Below are 17,106 nucleotides of genomic sequence, written 5' to 3' on the forward strand. Positions count from 1 at the left end.
TTACATGATCTACACTTCCAGACACAGCTTTTTTTTTTTTTTTTTTGAACAGTCTTGCTCCATTACCCAGGCTGGAGTGCAGTGGCACAACCTCAGCTCACTGGAACCTCTGCCTCTTGGGCTCAAGCACTACCAAGCCTGGATAATTTTTTTTTTGACACGAAATTATGTGTTTACATGCAGGAGGACTGCAGGATGCTGGCAACTGGGAAAGACCAAGTGTCTACTTAAATTTGCACCGGCCAGACAGGTGGCTGTTCTGGTTAAGCCAGTTTGCCAAGAGGCCAGGGGCCTGGCAACTCCTTCACCTCCAAGGCCTCCCCATCCTACCTGCACTGGCGGGTCTGCATGCTGAATGTTGTCCTGCAAGTGGCTCATGAGCATGAGGTCGCGGGCCTGGTACCAGCGGGAGTGCAGAGCATGGTGGTAGATGTGGCAGAGGATGGCGCATGTGCGGATCCGGTCTGTGCGGTCCTTGGCGTAGATGTACTTGCACAGTCTCTCCATCAACACAGCCGAGTCCTCGCCCTCATTTTCTGCCTGGTCTTGCTCAGACTGGGGAGGAAGGGAGGTTATTTGCAAAGGAGATCCAGCTTTAAAAGGCACAGGCTCTAGCAACTAAAGATGAGACTCTATCCAGTCTCATTCTAATACCTCAGTTTCCCTCCCTGCTCCACCTGCGGAAGTCTAGAGAGTAACAGATTTGCTGTCAAGTCCTGACAGAAGTGGAGGACAGGTGGACACACCCATTCCCCTCTGCCATGACTGCCACGTGCTCACCTTTGAGGAGCCCTCAGGCGGGGTCAGCTGCCGCTGATGGGCCTTGTAATCAAACTTGTAGTAGGTGTGCAGGATGCGCAGCAGGTAGATGCGGCAGACCTCCTCGGTAGTGCCCTTCTCCTCCAGGTAGCGCTGCACACGCTCGATGATGGCACACACCTGGGCCTCATCCTTCAAGTGCTCCACGTACTCTGGCAGGGAGAGCACCCACCCTTGTCTCAGCTGGGCAGCCAGGCTTTCCCATCTGTCCCCACTCATTCCAATCAACCCGTCCCTCTTCTGCACCCGTCAGAAAAGTCTAGTCAGTGTGCCCCAGAAAGGCCATCTCCCACCCCCAGGACCCAGAACCTTCCAGTCCCACAGCTTAGGAAAAAAATCCCAACTGCCAACCTCTGCCAATAAGGGTCTGCCAGGCCTGGCCCTTGCCTGGTCTCCCACGATTCTCCCTCTGGCTTCCTGTGCTGGAGTCCCACTGGCCTTTTTACTCCTGGAACATCAAGCTCGCTCTCTGCTCCTCCTGTCAGGCGCTGTCTTCAGCTGATTCTTCCCCTAACTCCTCCTCATTGGATCTCACCTCAGGTGGTCCCTACTTAAGGGTGCTTTCTCCAGCTGTTAGCTACAGCAGCCACCCCTCCAGCCACTTCTTACCACAGGGCCCTAGTTTAACTCTGAACTTTATATCATCTAGGATTATTATTATTATTTTTTGAGATGGAGTTTCACTCTTTCGCCCAGGCTGGAGTGCAGTGGTGTGATCTCAGCTCATTGCAACCTCTGGCCCGCTGGGCTCAAGGGATTCTCCTGCCTCAGCCTCCCACATAGCTGGGATTTACAGGCACCTGCCACCATGCCTGGCTAATTTTTGTATTTGAGTAGAGCCAGGGTTTTGCCACGTTGGCCAGGCTGGTCTCAAACTCCTGACCTCACGTGATTCACCCACCTCGGCCTCCCAAAGTGCTAGGATTACAGGCGTGAGCCACTGCACCTGGCCCAGAATTATCTTAATATCATACTATTTTTTTTTTTTTTTTTGAGATGGAGTCTTGCTCTGTCGCCCAGGCTGGAGTGCAGGGGTGTGATCTCGGCTCACTGCAAGTTCCGCCTCCTGGGTTCATGCCATTCTCCTGCCTCAGCCTCCCGAGTAGCTGGGACTATAGGCGCCCAGCACCACGCCTAATTTTGTGTGTGTGTGTGTGTGTGTATTTTTAGTAGAGATGGGGTTTCACCGTGTTAGCCAGGATGGTCTCGATCTCCTGACCTTGGGATCCGCCTGCTTCGGCCTCCCAAAGAGCTGGAATTACAGACGTGAGCCACCACGCCCGGCCATATCTTACTACTATTATTTTTCAAACCGCCTTTCTCCATCCAGCACAAAAGGTAAGCTTTTGGCTGCCTTGTTAATCACTACACCCTTGACTTGATGGGCACATTCACACTTTTACTGAGTAAACTATGCTGCACTTTCACACCCCAATGCCTCTCATCCAAGCTAAACAAGAGAAGTGAATAGATGCCTTACCCCAAAGGTTCTCAAAGTATAGCCCTGAGACCAGCAACCTGGGAGCAGGCTAGAGGTGCAGGTTCTCAGGCCCCACTCAGACCTATGGAATCAGAAACGATGGGACTGGGAGCCAGCATCTCATCAGGCCCTTCCGTGTGAATGCTAGGTAGGTAAGTTGAAAGGCTGGCTTTTCAAGCACTCTGACTTAGTATAATCCTCACAAAGCTCTAAACCTAGTAATATTCCCCACAATTTTCCTCTCAGCAAAGCCCACGCTTGCTCAGGCTCACCTTGGGAGTGAGGGTCAGTATTTTGCATTATTTTGGTAAATTCTTCATCCATTCGTTCCACCAGAGTTAGGATGCAGCCACGGACACGCAGTGGCTGAAAAGGAAGGCGAAGGAGGAGTCAACAAATTAGCCCAGATCTCAGTCTCAAACCTCAACCCTCGGGTCCCACTGAGCCTTCCCAAAGCATAAAATTCACACCTCCAGTTATCCTGCCAACTCCTCCCTTTACCTGGTCAGCGTTGTGCAGGTTCTCACTCTCTTCCAGAATATTCTCTCCAACAAAAATGTTGGGATTTGCAAACAGGATATCCATCAGCTCATTGATGCAGTCCAGGCACTTCCCCCACATCTCTGGCTGCCAAGATTTCAGGCCACATCAGAGTCAGAGGTGTGAAGGCAGAGTAAGCGGATGCCTCCCCCTTCAGCAGGAATCATGGGGCCTTCCACCACCAAGACTGCCTCCATAGCCCCTGAGTCTTAAGATGCTAGGTACCTTCTTCCCCCAACCCACCAGCGATGCCCTGAGATGAGCCTCTTCACTGCTCTCACCTTCATGTAGGTTGCCAGGTTGGGGTTGTAGTCATAGAGAGAGGCGATGATATTGAACTTGATCTTGACAATGACGCCCTCTCCCAGGTTGTTTTCCGCTGCAATCTGAACCAGCAGTTGCAGCAGCTCAATCTGGGCAGCACTAGAGGGCCGGAGAGCTGGGTGAGGCTTTGGAGACAAATCACAAAGTCTCTCCCAGCATGCCCTCTTCAGATAACACGCCCTCCTCATCACTCATATCCCTGCTTCTCCTTTATAAATTCCAAACAGAAGCAACAATAATCCCAACCATCCTGGAATGCTGTGAAATGCTTCACACCTACCACCATCCTCTGTTACCTAATAACTAAAGAAGGTAAACACTCTTACTTTTTTAATCTTAAAAAAAAAAAGCCACGTGTGGTAGCTCATGCCTGTAATCCCAGCACTTTGGGAGGCTGAGGCAGGCGGATCACTTGAAGTCAGGAGTTCGAGACATGGTGAAACCCCATCTCTACTAAAAGTACAAAATCAGCCAGGGATGGTGGCGGGTTCCTGTAATCCCAGCTACTCAGGAGGCTGAGGCAGGAGAATCAGTTGAACCCAGAAGGCAAAAAGGTTGCAGTGAGCCGAGATCGTGCCAGTGCACTCCAGCCTGGGCAACAACGAGACTCCATCTCAAACAAAAAAAAAAAAAAAAAGAGGAGAACATTATCGCATTGCATAGATGGGAAAACAGACCCAAAACGTTAAGTGATTGGTTTTAAGTCACAAGAAGAGTAAACAGCAGATAATGGACGGGGATGCCCCAAGCATACAATTCCCTCTACTACAGCCACACACAGACCCTCCCAACAATCCCTTCCCCCAACCTCCACCCTCTGCCACCCTGCAATCCCACTGCCCAGGCCCACGAATCTTACCGATCAGTTCCCTTCTTGCCTCGTGCCTGTAGGATCTCATTCAGTTTCTTGATAACAACAGCATGGGTGATCTCAGTTCCCTTGGCAAACATTTTTGGCTTCTCCTGTATCAGTACATATCCTGTCATGTGCATGCCAGCGGGAAACTGTCCTTGCCTTTTCCCCACAAGGGGACCTTTATGTCCTCCCAAACTGTTCCCCAATTCATTTTACCTCTGAAACCCTCACCTTAACCAACGGCACTCCGCCCCGGACCCTTTCCCACTCCCCGCCTTCATTGTCCTCCTCCTCCTCATCCAGGCGCTTGGATTTCCTGTCGTGCTTCTTCTTAGCTTTGTCCTCCCGTTTCTTCTCGGCTGCCTTCTTGTCCTCATCTGTGGTGGGTGCCCTGCCGACAGACATGGGAGAAGATGACAGATCAGCCCCTCCCCACCTCTAAGGCTTCTTCCTCCCATCAACTTCCTCTTTTCCTCCAGCAGCTCCTGGGTCCAAGTTATGCTCTACAACAATGACCTAGAGGGCACAGTGAACCATAACCATAGCCATCCCTAATAAGACAGAGTACTAACCAGGCCACTGTAGACATATTAATAGAAACAACCTGTCAGCTAGGCATGGTAGATCACTTGACGTCAGGAATCCAAGACCAGCCTGGGCCACATGGTGGAACCCCATCTCTACTAAAAGTACAAAAATTAGCCAGGCATGGTGGTGCACGCCTGTAGTCCCAGCTACTTAGGAGGCTGAGGCACGAGAATCACTTGAACTTGGGAGGCAGAGAAGGCTGCAGTGAGCCACAATCATGCCACTGCACTTAAGCCGGGGTGACAGAGCAAGACTCAGTCTCCAAAAAAGCAAAACAAAATAAAACAAAAGAAAAAAAAAACCAACCTGTCATTTTGCTCCAAAGCTAACATCTACAGTTTTCCAAAGAATCCACAAACAACTTATTTTCTTTGATACCAGCTGCTTTCTCCAGACTGACCAACTAATCAATGAATCAGTTCCCCCAAATATATAAAAACATTTTTTTCTTTTTTACTATTCCTAAACTGTTTTATCCCTTTCTCTCCTCTCTTGACAACCGATTAATCTAAATTCTGAATTTAAAAAAAATGTTCATTACAAAAAAGGTCCCCACAAAACAGAAAAAGATCACCAGCTACCTTGAAACGGTCTTAGGCTACTGGATGTTGCCTGAAACCATCTCCAGACTTGAGTATGTATTTATGTAACAAAATACAAACCAAATGGCAAAGACAAATTACTTCAAACTTTGCACAGATACTGAAGAATAAATCTTTCCAGAAAGACTCAACATTTTTGAAAACTCATATGTAATTACCATAATCTACCATTTGAACATTTATAAATAAATTTCATTTTCACTGCTTAAAAGGTTTGAATATGTTTTTGGAATAGTCTATAAGTTTACCAGTTAAATTAAGTCTTCCCTTGCCAGAAGACCAATGCCATAACTCTCAACAGAAGTGTATGGACTGGCCAAGCACGGTGGCTCAAGCCTGTAATCCCAGCACTTTGGGAGGCCGAGGTGGGCGTATTGCTTGAGCCCAGGAGTTTGAGACCAGTCTGGGTGACAAGGTAAAAAGCCCGTCTCTATTAAAAACAACAACAAAAACAACAACAACAACAACAACAAAAGCTTATGGATCTTTCCCCCGTACCACTGCAAGACTCTAATGATGACTCACTTTATAGGTAAAATCCTTTGCAAATATGCAAAGCATGTTCATTAAACTAAAACCTCTTGGTCCAAACCATCTGTATAGCTCTGAGATCAGAAGAACTAAAGCTATTTTTAAAAATGAATGCTTCAAAAGAACTTAAACTTCCTTGGCTAAAGTATTACTTCTAGCACTAAAGATAGTATGATACACACCTCAAAAGGGAAATGTACTATTGTATGAAATTCTAACGGAAAGACCTAAGACTTGGCTTGACCTCTCCTATGACAGATTATACTCTGGTATATTCATATCTTGTTAGAAATTATCAGATAACAAATGTTTATATCCTCAGCTATATAATCAACAGATAAAAGCAACATTTCTAAACGAGTATTACCTCTACTTAATACATAGTTAAGAGACTAAAAACTCATTATTGAGAGACACCAACGGAAGTCAGGCCTAACTACACTGCAGAGGACCACACCATTTTCCCATGCCTTCCCAACCACAACTACTGATGGAAAGCCCTAGATGTATACCCTTGCTTAGGATCCTAACTCGGACATTCAGTCTCACTAGAGATCCTGGGGTTCACTTAAAAAACAAAAACAAAAAAAAACACCTCCAGAATCAGGTAACTCTTAGAAGTAGACAGCAGCTCTGTAAGAGTTCACAGGTCGCTGGGCGCAGTGGCTCATGCCTGTAATCCCAGCACTTTGGGAAGCCGAGGCAGGCAATCACGAGATAAGGAGATCAAGACCATCCTGGCTAACATGGCGAAACCCCGTCTCTACTAAAAATACAAAAAATTAGCCAGGCGTGGTGGCACGTGCCTGTAATCCCAGCTACTTGGGAGGCTGAGGAGAACTGCTTGAACCAGGGAGGCGGAGGTTGCAGTGAGCTGAGATTGCACCACTGCACTCCAGCCTGGGCAACAGAGCAAGACTCCATCTAAAAAAAGAAAAAAAGAAAAAAAGAAAAAGAGTTCACAGGTCAATCATGACATCAGGTATAGATGAACTTCCCCCTAATACCTTCAGATCACCATAAGACAACAGATGGCCTTATCCCACATCAAAGAGGCTGAAGCTCATGAGAATAAACCCACTCCTTTACAAGATTGTTTTGACCAAAAGATGAAGGCTGAGAAATGCTGATGACGGAAAGGGTATATTTAGACTGGCTGAATCTGGAGTTGCTGAAAACCCTTACTGGCAGAGGGCCTATCGTGTTTTCTAGAGCATCCACCAACCCTGGGTGGCATACTCAAGGAGAGTTAATATCAGAGTTTACACAGAAAAACGGGCAAACAGAATCCACTGTTCTGTGGTTTTGCCCTCTCTCCTTGTTCCTCTTTCTCCTTTATAAATCCTGCTTTGCTCGGTTGAAAATTAATCTGAAAATGTCTCCCTTGTTATACGAGTGAAATAGTGTCTGTGAATTATTCTTCTACACTACAAAGCCACAAACTCTCAATGTCAAAAAGATTCTGACACTTGAAATTCTAACTTTATTTTCTCAAGGGTTTTCCTCAGAACATTGATTCAACTAATTTTAGATTTTTCTGATTAGGTATACAAGTTAGTTTACAGGTTAACAAAAAAAAATTTGGCTGGGTGCGGTGGTTCACGCCTGTAATTCCAGCACTTTGGGAGGGTGAGGTGGGCAGATCACGAGGTCAGGAGATCGAGACCATCCTGGCTAACACAGTGAAACCCCGTCTCTACTAAAAATACAAAAAAATTTAGCTGGGCATGGTGGCAGGTGCCTGTAGTCCCAGCTACTCAGGAGGCTGAGGCAGGAGAATGGCGTGAACCCGGGAGGCGGAGCTTGCAGTGAGCCGAGATCGCGCCACTGCACTCTAGCCTCGGCAACAGGCTACTGTCTCAAAAAAAAAAAAAAAAAAAATTCAAGGATAACCTCTAAAAGCATAGCATGTCTAACTCCCAAACCAGCAGAGAAAAACAAAATGAATAATAAGAAAATATATATAACTAGAAACGGGGAAAAAAAAAGAGGATGAGAAAATACATGTAGGCTAGGTGTGGGGGCTCATGCCTGTAATCCCAGTACTCTGGGAGGCTGAGGTGAGCAAATCATCTCAGGCCAGGAGTTCAAGACCAGCCTGGCCAACATGCTGAAACCTCATCTCTACTAAAAATATAAAAATTAGCTGGGCGCAGTGGTGCTCACGTGTAGTCCCAGCTACCCAGGAGGCTGTGGCCTGAGAATCACTTGAACCCAGGAGGCAGAGGTTGCAGTGGGCCAGGATTGCACCACTGCATTCCAGCCGGGGCAACACAGTGAGACTCCTTCTCAAAAACAAAAACAAAAAACACACAAATAAAAGAAAAATAAAATACAGGCTGAATATCCCTTATCTGAAATGCTTAGAACCAGAAGTGTTTCAAATTTCAAATAATTGCATATATATAATGAGGTATCTTGGGAAGGGCTCCAAGTCTAACTATGAAATTTGTGTGTTTCATCTACACCTTATACAAACAGCCTGATGGCAATTTTACATAGTATTTTAAATAACTTTGTGCATGAAACAAAGTTTTGACTGCAACCTGTCGCATGAGGTCAGATGTGGAATTGTCCACTTATGGTGCTCCAGAAGTTTCAGACTTTGGAATTAGAGATGCCCAATCTTTAGAAGACAGAATGAATTTCAAAATAATTATGATGAAAGAAACTACCCCCTCCAAATTATATACCGTTGATTCCATTTACATAAAATTCTAGAAAATGCTAACTTACCTAGTGACAGAAAGCAAATTAGTGGTTGCCCAGGGATAGGGTGAGGAAACTGAGGCAGGGAGAAGTATTACAAAGGGGAAGGTGGAAATGTTTAGGTGTGAAATTTTTAGGATATTATGTTTTGATTGTGGTGAGTTCTATGGGTGTAAACATATGTCACAACTTATTAAATGTAACTTTAAGGCCGGGTGCGGTGGCTCATGCCTGTAATCCCAGCACTTAGTGGAAGGCCGAGGCGGGTGGATCACGAGGTCAGGAGATCGAGACCATCCTGGCTAACATGGTGAAACCCTGTCTCTACTAAAAGTACAAAAAATTAGCCAGGCGTGGTGGCGGGTGGCTGTAGTCCCAGCTACTCAGGAGGCTGAGGCAGGAGAATGGTGTGAACCCGGGAGGTGGAGCTTGCAGTGAGCCGAGATTGCGCCACTGCACTCCAGCCTGGGCGACAGTGCAAGACTCTGTCTCAAAAAAAAAAAAAAAAAAAAACTTTAAACAAGAGCAGTTATTGTATGTCATTTACACCTCAATAAAGCTATTACAAAATTTAAAATAAAGAGGATAAACAGAAAGTATAAGATATCATAAAATGGTAAGAATAAATACATTGATAACCACAACAGGCTGGGCGCAGTGGCTCACGCCTGTAATCCCAGCACTTTAGGAGGCCCAGGCAGAAGGGTTACTCGAGCCCAGGAGTTCGAGACCATCCTGGGCAACAGGGCAAGACTCCATCTTGATAAAAACTAATTATGTAGACACATATATAAATAACCATCATATATATGTAAATAACTATAATAAACGTAAATGAACTAAATTGCCAGAGAAGCAGAGATCAAGTTCTGGCGGTCATTGCACAATGTGAACGTACTAAATGCCACTGATTTTTATACCTGAAAATGGTTAAAATGGGAAATGTTATGTATCACAATAAAAGAAAAAAAAAGCAGAGATTTTATGAGATTAAAAAAAAACAAACCAAAAACCTAGCTGTGCTTAAGAGACACTCTTTTTTTTTTTTTTTTTTTCCTGAGACGGAGTCTTGCTCTGTTGCCCAGAGCTGAAGTGCAATGGCGCGATCTCGGCACACTGCAACCTCCGCCTCTCGGGTTCAAGCAATTCTCCTGCCTTAGCCTCATGAGTAGCTGGGACTACAGGTGCAGGCCACCACACCGGGCTAATTTTTTTGTATTTTCAGTAGAGATGGGGTTTCACCATGTTGGCCAGGCTGGTCTCGAACTCCTGACCTTGTGATTTGCCTGCCTCCGCCTCCCAAAGTGCTGGGATTACAGGCGTGAGCCACCACGCCCAGCCAAAAAACACTCTTAATCATACAGCATGGCAGAGTTAAAAATAAAAGGACAGGAAACGTCCTTTTCATAAACATCCTTTATCAGGTAGAGGGAAGCTCCCTTCTATTCCTAGCTTCAGTCTTTTATCATGAAAGAATATTAGGATTTTTTTCAAATGCTTTTTTTTGCATCTGCTGAGATGACTCTACGGCTTTTGTCTGTTATTCTATTGATATAGTATATTAGTTGATTTTCATATTAAAACATCCTTCTATTATTGGGATAAATCCTACTTGGTTATTAAATTTTTTTTAAAAACTTTTTTGGGAGATGAGCCCACCCATCCTCCATCCCCCTACAGGCAAGGAGAGGGTGCTCCCATATAATCCTTATTGTATGTTGCTGTGTTTGGTTTTCTACTATGTTGTTAAGAACTTTTGAGTCTGTATTTATAAAAGTATAGCTTTATAGTCTTACAGTTTTTTTGGTTTTGTTTCGTTTTCTGAGACAGAGTCTTGCTCTGTCGCCCAGGCTGGAGTGCAGTGGCACGATCTCGGCTCACTGCAACCTCTGCCTCCCAGTTCAAGCGATTCTCCCGCCTCAGCTTTCCGAGTAGCTGGGACTACAGGCGCCGGCCACCATGTCTGGCTAATTTTTTGTATTTTTAGTAGAGACTGGGTTTCACTGTGTTAGCCAGGATGGTCTCGATCTCCTGACTTCGTGATCTGCCCGCCTCGGCCTCCCAAAGTGCTGGGATTACAGGCGTAAGCCACCGTGCCCAGCCTTGATGTCTTAAGTTTAATTTTAGGCCCCATTTGCTCCCTCAGACAGGAGCCTTTGTGTAACACACATGTGCAGTGCACATCACACACCAGAGTCCACACAATGGGAGACTTCAATACACAATTATTCAAAGACAAAAACACAAAGTACAGTAGATATAAAAGACCTGAACCAATAGTAACACTGATAGTTCTGTAAGATGTCAACAGGTTAAAAAAACGAGTTTCATGATCAAGCAAGTTTTTGAGATGGTTAATAAAACAAAGTTAGGTATATTTATTCTCATGGAACTTTCCAGAGGTGGTTGTAAACCCTCCAAGAAGGGGTGTGATAGACAATGTGGCCCAGACCTTGACCAGTGTTCCCTGAAGCACTGGACAAAAAAGGCCTTCTCAACAAAATGCCCACCAAGTAAGTTGTTCAGCCTCTCTAGACCTCTAGAGGGCTGGAAACTCACTACCTCCCTAAAGCAGCACGACCACAACTTTTAAACACAGGAAAGCAACCTCGAGAGCAATAATCTTCCCATTAAAGGGGTACTATTTGTCTGGGTGCAGTGGCTCACGCCTATAACCCCAGCACTTTGGGAGGCTGAGGCGGGAGGATCGCTTAAGCCCAGGAGTTCAAGATCAGCATGGGTAACATGGTGAAATCTTGTCTGTATTAAAAACACAAGAATTAGCCGGATGTACTGGAGTGTACCTGTAGTCCCAGCTACCCAGGAGCCTGAGGTGGGAAGATCACCTGAGCCCAAGAGGTTGTGGTTGCAGTGAGCCAAGATTGCATCACTACACTCCAGCCTGGGAAGAGCGAGACCCTGTCTCAAAAAAAGCACTTTTTATCTGTAGTTTGCGCAAACTGGCTAAGAAAAAATAAATAAAAGCGCTATTTTTAGTGAGCTTGAGATTTCACTCCCATGGGATACAAAAGAGCAGGTATCACTTTTATTTCAAAGGGAGAAACTAAGACTTAAGGTCAAGTAACTTATACAATGTCGTACAGCTCATAAAGGCTGGGAGACAGAATCCACACTGGGATCCTCCCCTATTCTGACTGTCCCAGTAAAGGTCATGAACAACACTTGCGGCAGTCTGTACGCTGTATGTGTACTAAGAAGTTATCAGGAAGGGTAACACAGTAGCAACGCACACTGAGGGCTCACCACACGTCAGTCCTAGATGAACTACTTTCTTACATCACACCTCCCTGTATTCCTGCAGCTATTCTGGAAGGGAGGGTTCCCTGCCTTATTTTACAGATGAGAAAACTGAAGATTAGACAGGCTAAGTAGTTTGTCCAATGTCACACAGGTATCGGGTGCCAAAGTGAGATTTGCACCCAATCCACACGCAGTGAGTAAGGCTGTGGGTAAATATTTGGACTCTGGAGCCTTCAATTCTCATCTTTAGGACACATTAGCTTCGTGACTTTAGCCAACTAATGTACTTGACTCTCTGATCCTACTGTAAAATGCTAATAGTTGGCTGCTCCAACCTAAAAGGACTCCATGGAAGAATCAATAACCTTCCAGACAATTAGGAGCTTTCCACCAGTTCCAGTGTAACCCTAGGTCCCACTACTTTCCTTACTTTTTAAGAAATCTTGAGGCCAGCGCGGTTTGTTTCCCTTCTTCCTCCTCTGAGTCGGAATCGGAAGATGTGGAACCTGTGTCCCAGTCTTCATCATCTTCGGAATCTTCTGAGTCCTCATCTTCATCCTTAGAGGGAAGAAAAGAGGATCAGCAAGAAGATAGGGAGATCGACTGGTGTCTCCTCCTTACTAACGCATGTTTGAGATTTATTTTCATGAGTAGAACAAGAGCAGCTACTCATGGAATCAAGATACCAAGGGCTGGGACTCACCATCAAGTCCCAGAGTGATGCTGCAATTTGGCCGCAGGAACACACACAGCTTCCCCCGGCAGAGCTGGGCCCAGATCCCTGTTTGCCCACTGCTCTGATGTAAGAGGAAGCTTGTTCTCAATTCCACTAAATTCCACCCCTCCCAACCCTAGGGGTTTGAGTCTTGTCTTTCTCCCCCAGGGACTCAGGAACTACCTCTGGCAGGAAATCATCCATCTAACCCTGGCTCTTACATCCATCTTTTTGAGGAACTTGCGACTCTCCCCAGAAGGAGCTTCTGATTTCTTCTTCAAGAAAGTTGCAGCACTGACTCCGTCCTCATCCTCATCCTCATCTGAAGAGCCTAGTGGTAATGGAGGGAGAAAAAGATCCTGAATGTTGAAAAGCCAGACTGGAGGGCAGCCAAGAAACCAGGCCAAGGGCAGCACTAACTCTGGACTTCCTATTTGCAACAAAGGTTCTTTTGCTCACCTTCTGAATCCTCCTCATTTTTCTCAGCATCTTCATCCGCAGACTGCTCGGGGTTCTGGACAGAGAGGGAAGTGAGAGAACAATCATGGATGCTCTCCAGCCATCAGCCCACCCCACCCCTCCACCCCAGACAGTTCTGTCATCTTCCTGCTCCAGTCACACCTCCCACTAGCAATTCCATCTTTGGGCCTCAGTCACGGGGTCACTGTTCCCAGTTCGGTAAGTGTGCCTCCAGCCTCCCCACCTGCTTGTAGCTTGTGATATGGGACTCGAAATCACGGTTGTATTTTCGGATCTTCTGACGCAAGGTGCTCAGAGCCTTGGCATTGTTCTTGTTCATCTTCTTCTTCCCTTCCTTATCTTCCCAAAGCTAAAGGGAAGAAGAGGAAAGAAACAGAGAACAGTGATTTGAAACTAAGTAACATTTCCTAAACTCCAGGCTTCTTCTCCACTTTTGAGTCTTGCTATTGGAACACCGCTGGTACTACTTATGAACTACATCTGTTAGCTTATTTTTAAAAGATCCCATACATCCCACCACTAAAAGTACAAAACCATGAATAAGTGGTGGTAATAAATATAGGCATCACACCTCATTAAGATAGTCCTCTAGGTCAGCCAGAATGCGGATATAGAACCGGGGGACACCTTCTTTGTCCACAATGCTTTTGGCCTTCCCATATGCTTTTCCCAGGAGCTCAAACTCTTCCAGGCACTTGGTGACATCACGAATCTTCATGGCATTACGGATGGTCCGGATAAGGTTGGTCAGCTCCTCAAACCTGGGTTGGGAGCCCGATACCACATTGAACGTGCCCACTGAGGGAAAACTCACCACTGCTCCCAGAGACTCCTATCACCCAGCCTCCCCACAGCTTCATTGCTCCCAGAGACTCCCATCACCCAGCCTCGCCATGGCTTTACCTCTTGTCCTTGGCACTGCGGACAACTCTCTTGGTATCTTCTTCATCCTCGCTCAGCAACAATGGCCTGTTTGGAAGGAACAGAGGCCATTAACCTCCTTTCCCAGTCTTTCCAAGAGATCCGTATTTCCCTACTCAGGACAGGTAGAACTAAGTAATCCAGGCCATCCACACCACACCCATCCTCTTTTTGACTCCTCCTCAGGGCCACTTCATATACAACTCAATCTTTTAAGTGTACACTAAGTAAGGCTTTTTGCTCAGTGTTGTAGCAACACAAAGATGACATTCACTATCCTCTCAAAAACAAATGAAAGTGCTAATTTACTGTGTAACTAATGACATAGAGACGCAAGTCACCACAGAAGTAATGAATAAAAAAAGAGGTAGAGAAAAATGATACTTGAGCTATAATGAACAGAAAAGGCTTTAGGGAGGTGGTACCTAAACTAGATCTTAGCAACATTTCCCAAAGTATGAGAGGCCAACAGCAAGGAGAAAGTCTCAATGGTATTAACACCTCCACTGCTAGTATTTTTCTATGATAATAAGACCAGACCACAGGCTCACAGTCAGCAACAGTATCTCTACTCTTTTGGTTTGTTAAGAGATAAGGTCTCACTATGTTGCCCAGGCAGCCTCCAACTCCTGAGTTTCAAGGGATCCTCCCACCTCAGCCTCCAGAGTAGTTGGGACTACAGGCATGCACCATCTTGCCTGCCTCTTTTCCCTTTTTATTATTTTTTGGATTATTTTAGCGGTGTTTTTTGAGGTGGAGTTTTGCTTTTATCGCCCAGGCTGGAGTGCAATGGCGCAATCTCGGCTCACTGCAACCTCCGCCTCCAAGGTTCAAGAGATTCTCCTGCCTCAGCCTCCTAAGTCGCTGGGGTTACAGGCATGTGCCACCACAACCGGCTAATTTTTGTATTTTTAGTAGAGACGGGGTTTCACCTTATTGGCCATGCTGGTCTCAAACTCTTGACCTCAAATAATCAGCCTCCCAAAGTGCTGGGATTACAGGCTTGAGCCACCTGCCCAGCCTGGATTATTTGGTATTTTATGGCAAATGACACTGGTTTCCACCTGGGGAAGTGATATGAAACCATATGCATATTGGCATATACATGTGCAATACATACTTTTAAAACAGTAGCACAAACGTGGCAGATGTTTAAGAAACACCATTCCAGTGGGGCACAGTGGCTCATTCCTGTAACCCCAACACTTTAGAATGCTGGGCGGGAGGTTCACTTGAGCCCAGGAGTTCAGAATCAGTCTAAGCAACACAGTGAGACACCTTCTCTACAAAAAATTAAAAACAATTAGCCTGCTGCGATGGCGTGCACCTGTAGTCCCATCTACTTGAGAGGCTGAGGTGGGAGGATCGCTTGAGATCTGAAGGTCGAGGCAGCAGTGAGCTATGACCCCTCAAAAAAAGAAAAAAAAAAAAGGAAAAAGAAAAACCATTCTATTGTTCCAAAGGGTAAAAAAAAAAAAAATTAATGTACAGAAATGGCGGACGGGTATTTACGTAGAGGTGAACAGGCATATAAAATGTTTAAGCACCTGCGTACACAGCAGGTGACCAGACTTCAGAGTCGCATCAGGGGGCTCCCAGATACCAATCAAGCATTTTGCATTTCCTTCTGTGAGCAGTGAGAAGCCACTAAGCACTTCTCGGCGGTAAAATGAGAGGAGACAGGTAGAGGCTGTAGACTTAAGGCCAGTTAAGAAGCTGATGCAACAGATCTGGCTTGGGAAACCTCTGTGATTCTATCCCTTGTGCCTGGTGGGTGGCTACCGGCTATCACAGCCCTCTAAGGCTGTCTCTCTCCAACACCGCTCCGATCCTGCAAACTCTGGTCATTGTCCAAACCCACTCTCCCCGCCCTCACCTCCATCCCTCCCATGTGCACTGCGTTCCACAGCCTGCCTAACCCCGCACTCCCAGAATGGTCACAGCCACAGCCCCCGCAACTCACTGTTTGCCATAGTTGCCTCCGACAGGTTTGGTGACGAGCTCCTCCCCGGACAGGGACTACTCGGACTCGCTGTCCGAACCGGTGGTGAAAAACCGCGACATGGCGACGGCGCGGAGGTGCTACGGCCGGACCTGCGGGGGAGCCAAGGCGTCACCGGCCACGCGAAGAGGCCCGAGCCAACACCTCCCGACGCCCAACCCCTCACCGGCCCCACCCGGACCTCGACCTGGGTCTCCCACCACGAAGCACGGGGCCCAAAAAATACCAACCAGCTGAGCCCGCGAGTCACACCGCAGGGCCCTGACAGCAGAAACGCCGAGGGAGAAGGCGGGTCCTCGCGTCACTTCCGGGAAGCGCCGACTAACTACACTGGGAGACTACAAGTCCCAGTGGCCTTCGCGCCATAAGGGGGCGGGGACAAGCCTGAGGGAACCGGGCGCTGAGACCTTGGCTGCAGGCGTCGCGAATCCTACCGCGCGTTGGTGTCGGGATTTAAAACACGAAGATCGGCGGGGCGCAGTGGCTCACGCGTGTAATTACAGCATTAATAGGCATTAATAGTATAGAAGTAGATAATCCTGCCGGGTGCGGTGGCTCACTCACGCCTGTAATCCTAGCACTTTGGGAGACCGAGGCAGGCGGATTACCCGAGGTCGGGAGTTCGAGACCAGCCTGACCAATATGGAGAAACCCCATCTCTACTAAAAATACAAAATTAGCCAGGCGTGGTGGTGCATGCCTGTAAGCCAAGCTACTCGGGAGGCTGAGGCAGGAGAATCGCTTGAACCCGGGAGGCGGAGGTTGTGGTGAGCCGAGATCGAGCCATTGGACTCCAGCCTGGACAACAAAAGCGAAACTCCATCTCAAAAAAAAAAAAAAAAAAAAAAGTAGACAATGCTAGCCAGGCACAGTGGCTCACTCCTGTAATTCCAACACTCTGGGAGGCTGAGGTGGGTGGATCACCTGAGGTCAGGAGTTCGAGACCAGCCTGGCCAATATGGCAAAACCCCATGTCTACTAAAAAATACAAAAATTAGCCTGGCACAGTGTCACCTGCCTGTAATCCCAGCTACGTGGGAGGCTGAGGCTGGAGAATCACTTGAACCCAGGAGGAAGAGATTGCAGTGAGCAGAGATCACACGACTGCATTCCAGCCTGGGTGACAGAGCAAGACTCTGAATCAAAAAAAAAAAAAAAAAAGTATACAATGCTAGATCTTGCAGGTCTTTATAGGCCTGTGGTTTGGAGCCGCCATCGGCAGAGGTTTTAGTGCAAGGGACTGTTACATTTTTCAAGGTGGTTTTGATATGGGAGCTG

The 17,106-nt window shown here is 46.7% G+C and overlaps 1 protein-coding gene across 2 annotated transcripts in view; it reads right to left on the reverse strand.

The window, feature by feature from the left end:
• EIF3CL (eukaryotic translation initiation factor 3 subunit C like) overlaps positions 1-16,753 on the reverse strand; it is a 43,317-nt gene extending 26,564 nt beyond the window's left edge. Inside the window, exons 1-15 of one of the 2 annotated variants that reach the window (XR_010110203.1) lie at positions 16,059-16,753; positions 15,790-15,920; positions 13,809-13,874; positions 13,477-13,666; positions 13,129-13,254; positions 12,885-12,939; positions 12,647-12,756; positions 12,141-12,268; positions 4,251-4,410; positions 4,023-4,126; positions 3,121-3,262; positions 2,801-2,926; positions 2,572-2,665; positions 781-971; positions 331-555 (exon numbers count right to left, since the gene is read on the reverse strand). Coding sequence is in view for 1 of the 2 variants with exons in the window: in XM_055099554.2 (XP_054955529.2) it covers positions 331-555; positions 781-971; positions 2,572-2,665; positions 2,801-2,926; positions 3,121-3,262; positions 4,023-4,126; positions 4,251-4,410; positions 12,141-12,268; positions 12,647-12,756; positions 12,885-12,939; positions 13,129-13,254; positions 13,477-13,623 (1,608 nt within the window). In the remaining variant the exon portion in view is untranslated. The remainder of the gene's footprint in view (positions 1-330; positions 556-780; positions 972-2,571; positions 2,666-2,800; positions 2,927-3,120; positions 3,263-4,022; positions 4,127-4,250; positions 4,411-12,140; positions 12,269-12,646; positions 12,757-12,884; positions 12,940-13,128; positions 13,255-13,476; positions 13,667-13,808; positions 13,875-15,789; positions 15,921-16,058) is intronic. The other variant, XM_055099554.2, reaches the window with a different exon arrangement.
• Between the last annotated feature and the right edge of the window lie 353 nt (positions 16,754-17,106).

This window comes from Pan paniscus, chromosome 18 (assembly GCF_029289425.2).
Source record: "Pan paniscus chromosome 18, NHGRI_mPanPan1-v2.0_pri, whole genome shotgun sequence".
Lineage (NCBI taxonomy): Eukaryota > Metazoa > Chordata > Mammalia > Primates > Hominidae > Pan > Pan paniscus.